We start from the raw sequence: 6,000 nt of genomic DNA, 5'->3' as shown, positions 1-6,000 counted from the left end.
GGGTACAGCAGAGCACACGGGGTGGGCTAGCTGGTTCCTGACCAGGGTTTGAGGTACGTTAGTTGGTGCCCAGTTGCTGGGGGGGCAGCTTGGGTCGGTGGGACCACTGGAGCATCAGCCAGGCCTGGGCCCGTGGGGCTGGGGATGTCCACATAATGACGTGGTCTCTTCTCTTTTACCCCTCCAGGGGCCTGGCCCCCAGCCGCCTCCCTGCCCCGGCTCCGTGCGTCAGGACAGAGCTCCTGGGCACTGGGGCAGTGAGCTATGCCTATGCCCGCCTGTGGCGCTCTCCTCCTGGCCATCAGCATGTCCTTCCACCTCACCACAGGTAGGCTGGGCTTCGGAGCAGGGCTGCGATGCCAGGAGAGGGGGCCCCCTGCCACCCCCCCCTCCAGGATAAGCCACGCTGTAGTGCCAGTCTGCTGCCAAGGAATCCACAGCTTTCTACAATGCCCTGCCCCTTGCTCGCCTGCACGCGGGCAGCTCGCTCGTACCCGGCACATGCCACCTCCCCATCACCCCTCGTCTCCTCTCGGGTGCCTGCCAGCTACCGGGTGTTCGTGGAGAGAAGTCCCTGTCCCCTAGGGAGGGAGGGGCACTGGCCCCCAGAAAGGGGACTCGGGCAGAGGGTGGTACCATTTAGCCAGAGACGGTTGGCACACCAGAGAAGGCGATGGGCTTCCTGCTGCCTTCCAGTGAATCTGGCCCGTGCCCGCGTCTGTCGTCCGAGCCGGGCTGCTGGCTGCTGGCTGGCGTGACGTGGATTGGCGTCATATCGACGTCCTCGGGGCTCGGGGATGGGCCAAGGGCCGAGTGCCCTTTGCTGGGGACGCCGGCGGCGCCACACCACAGATAGCAGGTGGGCTGCAGACCCCTCCCTGGGGCCTGACCCATCTGCCCTCGCCCAGGCCCTGCATGGCTGGAATTTGCCATCAGAACCAGCCGGTCCCTGCAGAGGGTGAGTCGGGCCAGCCAGGCCCGTGGCACCAGGAGTCCGAGCCACTTCCCCTGCAGGCTGCCCCTTCCTCCGTGGACCCCCACGCCCTTCCCTGCAGTAAAGCCTGCCCCACCGCCGGGTGGGGAGCCGCAGCCCCTCCCCATGGCCAGGAGCTGGACCAGGGCCCCCCCCCCGCCCCTCTGCCCGGCAGGGCCGGGCGCCCCAGGCTCTGACCCGCTCTCCTGCACACCCAGCTGTGGCCGACCAGTGCAGCGGAGGCAGCAACCTCTTCACAGAGCTGCAGGAGAACAGCCCCCACGGCACCTTTGTGGCCAACCTGACGGTCTTCGGGGAGCCCGAGAGCAGCAGCCTCCGGCTGGGACTAACCGGCGCCGACGCTGGGTGGTTCTACCTGGAGGGGAAAACCGTGCGGCTGAGCGTCTCGCCAGGGGCGTCGCTGGACAGAGAGGTAGGGGCTGCTGCTGCTGCTGCTTCTTCCAGAGCTGCCCCCTCCAGGAGAGACCCCCGCGCCCCGGCAGGAGCCTCCCATGGCATCTGCCCCTCCTGGGAGGGCTAGCCCGGGGGAGGGCACTGCCAGTCCCGCTGGGCTCAGTGTGGCCACGTGCCCTTTCGGCTTCCCCGGTGGAGCCGCCGGTACCTCCAGCCCATGGGGGTGCCGGTCCCAAGGGCCTCCAGGTGCTGAACCCCAGTGATTGCCCGAGCCCTGGGGCCACACGCCCCCTTGCCCCCGCTCAGGATGGCTCTTCGCCAGCGCTTCCCCTCCTGGTGTGATGGTGCGACCGCCCCCAGGCTGCCTGTGGGGTGACGGGAGCTGGGCTGAGCTGGCATGTGCCAGCACCAATCCTCCCCCAACACCAAAGTGGTCACCCCTCCTGGCCTGGGGAGCCCCAGCCCCAATGCTCCTGCCACCATGGCCCTGGCGAGATGCCCTCAGGCTGATCCTCCCCTGAGGCAGTCCCTGGGCGCTGCTCTGGCACTGCTCCCCCCCAAGCCAGGCAGGACTCTGGGGAGCCTCCTCTCCCTCGGAGCAGCCTGGCTGCAGGGCAAGGAGCTCCCACGGCTTCACCTCCTGGGTCTCTCCTTGGAGCATTCAGCACGTGCCCCTCCGGGCGCTTCCCCCAGTGAGTCCACCCCAGCGGGGTCCTGGGGAAGCCACAGGGTCCCGCCCCCCCACTGCGCAGCCAGACGTGACTCTCAGCCAGCCAGTGACACAGAGGTTTATTCGATGACAGGAACAGGGTCTAAAACAGAGCTTGTAGGAACAGAGAACAGGACCCCTCGGACGGGTCCATTTTGGGGGGCAGTGAGCCAGACCCCCACATCTGCCCTCACTTCCCGTCCCCAGCCAGCTCCAGACTGACCAACCCCCTCCAGCCCCTCCTGCGCCCGGGTGTCCCGCCGCCTGTGCCTGTGCCCGGGGTGTCCTGCCACCTGTGCCTGGATGTCCTGCCACCTGTGGCCGGGGTGTCCCGCCGCCTGTGCCTGGGGTGGTGGTGCCCTTACCAGATTGTCCCTCTGCCTGTGCCTAGAGCAGCTGCAGTGCTGAGGGGCTGGGCCCCAGCTGCCCCTCTCCGTCCCTGCACCCCTGCGGACAGGCGGCTGGCTAGTGCCCTCTGGGCCTGTGCAGAGCTGTGGCTGATGCCAGGGCCTTGTGGGTGCTCCCGGCTCGGCAGGGTGGTGAGCAGCCTCCGGCCGCGGGGTGGCCAGGGGCAGCTGGTGCATTGTTTCTAAGGACTCTGCACCTCCTGTGTCTTGCAGGCGCTGGAGTCCCCCGTCCTGATGGTGGGGCTCACCTGCTCGGAGGACGGCTTCTCTCCGGTACGGACTCCCCGCGGCGGGGGCGGGGGGCAGCCCAGGGGATAGGGCACTAGCTGGGACTCAGGAGACCCAGCTTCAGGTCCCTGCTCTACAGCAGACACTCAGCCTGTCTGTGCCTCAGTTCCCATCTGCCCTGCCTGCCAGGGGCGTGTGAGGCTCATGGGTTATGGGAACGGGGTCAGATCAACAGGCCAGCGGTGCTGCCAGTGGGATCCTCCAGCCCAGCCTCTCCCAGCAGGGGGCGCTGTGGGGAGGGGGAGGGGCGCTGGCTGTGTGGGGAGATCCCAGCTCCTCCAGCCCAGCCTCTCCCAGCAGGGGGCGCTGTGGGGAGGGGGAGGGGCACTGGCTGTGGGGGGCGATCCCGGCTATTCCAGTCCCAGCCTCTCCCAGCAGGGGGCGCTGTGGGGAGGGGGAGGGGCACTGGCTGTGTGGGGAGATCCCGGCTCCTCCAGTCCCAGCCTCTCCCAGCAGGGGGCACTGTGGGGAGGGGGAGGGGCGCTGGCTGTGGGGGGAGAGCCCAGCTCCTCCAGTCCCAGCCTCTCCCAGCAGGGGGCGCTGTGGGGAGGGGGACGGGCGCTGGCTGTGGGGGGAGAGCCCAGCTACTCCAGCCCAGCCTCTCCCAGCAGGGGGCGCTGTGGGGACGGGGAGGGGCACTGGCTGTGGGGGGCGATCCCGGCTATTCCAGTCCCAGCCTCTCCCAGCAGGGGGCGCTGTGGGGAGGGGGAGGGGCGCTGGCTGTGGGGGGAGATCCCAGCTCCTCCAGTCCCAGCCTCTCCCAGCAGGGGGCGCTGTGGGGAGGGGGACGGGCGCTGGCTGTGGGGGGAGAGCCCAGCTCCTCCAGTCCCAGCCACTCCCAGCAGGAGGCGCTGTGGGGAGGGGGACGGACGCTGGCTGTGGGGGGAGAGCCCAGCTCCTCCAGCCCCGCCTCTCCCAGCAGGGGCACTGTGGGGAGGGGAGGGGCGCTGGCTGTGGGGAGAGCCCAGCTCCTCCAGCCCAGCCTCCCAGCAGGGGCACTGTGGGGAGGGGAGGGGCACTGGCTGTGGGGGGAGAGCCCAGCTCCTCCAGCCCAGCCTCTCCCAGCAGGGGGCGCTGTGGGGAGGGGGACGGGCGCTGGCTGTGGGGGGAGAGCCCAGCTCCTCCAGCCCAGCCTCTCCCAGCAGGGGGCGCTGTGGGGAGGGGGAGGGGCACTGGCTGTGGGGGGAGAGCCCAGCTCCTCCAGTCCCAGCCTCTCCCAGCAGGGGGTGCTGTGGGGAGGGGGAGGGGCGCTGGCTGTGGGGGGAGAGCCCAGCTCCTCCAGCCCAGCCTCTCCCGGCAGGGGGCGCTGTGGGGAGGGGGACGGGCGCTGGCTGTGGGGGGAGATCCCAGCTCCTCCAGTCCCAGCCTCTCCCAGCAGGGGGTGCTGTGGGGAGCGGGGCAGGAGCACTGGCTGGGGTTCCCCGATGGCACATACAAGGTTCTGGCTATGGGGCTTTACCCTCTGAGGTGCGTCAGTCTCTCAGCCCTTTGGAAGCCATCTGTCCCCTGGGGGGCCCCGGCACCCATCTCCCGTGGGGGCCCCAGCACCCATTGCCCGGGCCCTGGGCCCTCTCCCCCCAGGTTGAGTACAGGATCATCGTCCAGGTGCTGAATGAGAACGACAACAAACCCCGGTTCCTGGAGGACTCCGTCCTGACCCAGAACATCAGTGAGGTGCGGGGCGGGGGGCCCGGGTGGGGCAGAGCCAGTCCCTGAGCATTGGGGCCAGGGCACGGGCGTGGGGAGGGGTGGAGCCACTGAGGCTAGGGGCCCGGAGCCCAGGGGGACGGGCTGGTGCGGGGGGCGTTCACAACGGTGGTGACCGGGTGGCGTGAACTTGCCTGCGGGGGGGTTGGGCAGGTGTGGGGTGCAGCCAGGAGGGCAGGCTGGCCAAGCCTGGTCCCTCCAGCATGGTGCCCCATTGAGCCGGTGCTCTGGGCCCCCCGGCACAGGGGGCAGGCCCCTAACCCAGCACTGCCCCCTCTGCAGCTGGCGGCGGTGCACTCGGTGGTGTTCACCACCCGGGCGGAGGACAAGGACGGAGACACCCTCATGTATGTGATTGACAGCACCTCGGTAAGTCCCGCCCCCTGGCCCCACGGCACCTCCTGGCACGGGGAAGAGGGGTGTCATGGTAGCCACACCGGCAATGAGCGGCATGCACAGAGATGCAGTACCCATTGCTCGGCACTAGGGGGAGCCGGGCAGGGCAGTGGGGCAGCTCTGGCTTCGCCGAGGGCAGCAGGGGTCCCCTACAGAGCAATGGCACCTCTATGCACCAGGCAGCCCCTCTTGCCCCCCAAGGTGGGGCAGGCATCCGGCCCTCCTGCCGCGTCCCCAGCCGGGGCTGGATCAGCCAAGCCAGCGCCCCTCCCTGGCCAGCACTGGCCCCCTGGGGGGCTGCACTGGCCTTCCACGGCCCCCCGCCTCTGGGCTGAGCCGGCTCTGTGCACAGCGGGGACTGGCGTCGGGACGCTCCCTTCCTGAAGGTCACCCGGCGGCTCTGCCCCCACCCCGTGGCCAGGCCAGGGGAGCTGGATTGAGCCGGCCTGAGCGGCCCCTGGAGTGGGCGTGGATTAGCCAGCGGCGCGAGGACGCCAGGCTGGGGGCGTAGGCGGGCAGGGATCAGGGCTGCATGTGTCATGCGGGGGGAGGATGTGCAGGGCCGGGGTCGGGGGGAGGTTTGGGGTGGGCAGGGATCCCTGCATGATCCTGTGTGGCTGGCTGACCTTGTCTGCTGGCCAAGAGGCGGGCAGCACGGTGCCAACCTGACTCAGGGGCTCCGTTCCTCCGGCCGGGCACTCAGCATTATCCCCGCTTTGCCACCCAGGCCGATGGCAAATACTTCCGGATCGACCTGCCCAACAGCGGGAAGATCGTGCTGGCCAAAGCGCTGGATTTCGAGACCAAGCGCCACCTGGAGTTCATGGTCCACGCCGTGGTAAGGGGGTGCCGTGGGGAAGGGTGGGCGGCTCTAGGTCCCTGAAGCTTCACTCTTGCCCATCCCCCTGGGCAGAGTCCCCGCTCCCTCTGCCCATGTGGGCTGGCATGGTATCTGGGGGCACCTCTCTCAGTTAAGAGCCAGACGGGGCCAGCCCAAGGGGCAGCCTGCCAAGGGGCTACACCCAGGTGACCCTGGCCAAAGACACGGGGCTCGGCCTAGAGGTGCGAAGGCCCAGGCTCAACGCTGGCTCTTCCATAGTCAGTGC

At 69.5% G+C, this 6,000-nt stretch overlaps 1 protein-coding gene across 1 annotated transcript in view; it reads left to right on the top strand.

The window, feature by feature from the left end:
- Positions 1 to 673: 673 nt before the first annotated feature.
- The window catches only part of LOC120380356 (cadherin-related family member 5-like), a 41,927-nt gene continuing 36,600 nt past the window's right edge, over positions 674 to 6,000 (top strand). Inside the window, exons 1-6 of the mRNA XM_039498054.1 lie at positions 674 to 754; positions 1,149 to 1,406; positions 2,717 to 2,776; positions 4,373 to 4,465; positions 4,781 to 4,867; positions 5,622 to 5,732. Of these exons, the coding sequence (XP_039353988.1) occupies positions 674 to 754; positions 1,149 to 1,406; positions 2,717 to 2,776; positions 4,373 to 4,465; positions 4,781 to 4,867; positions 5,622 to 5,732 (690 nt within the window). The remainder of the gene's footprint in view (positions 755 to 1,148; positions 1,407 to 2,716; positions 2,777 to 4,372; positions 4,466 to 4,780; positions 4,868 to 5,621; positions 5,733 to 6,000) is intronic.

Source organism: Mauremys reevesii, linkage group 1 (assembly GCF_016161935.1).
Source record: "Mauremys reevesii isolate NIE-2019 linkage group 1, ASM1616193v1, whole genome shotgun sequence".
NCBI lineage: Eukaryota > Metazoa > Chordata > Testudines > Geoemydidae > Mauremys > Mauremys reevesii.
This window is presented reverse-complemented; position numbering and strand designations above follow the sequence as displayed.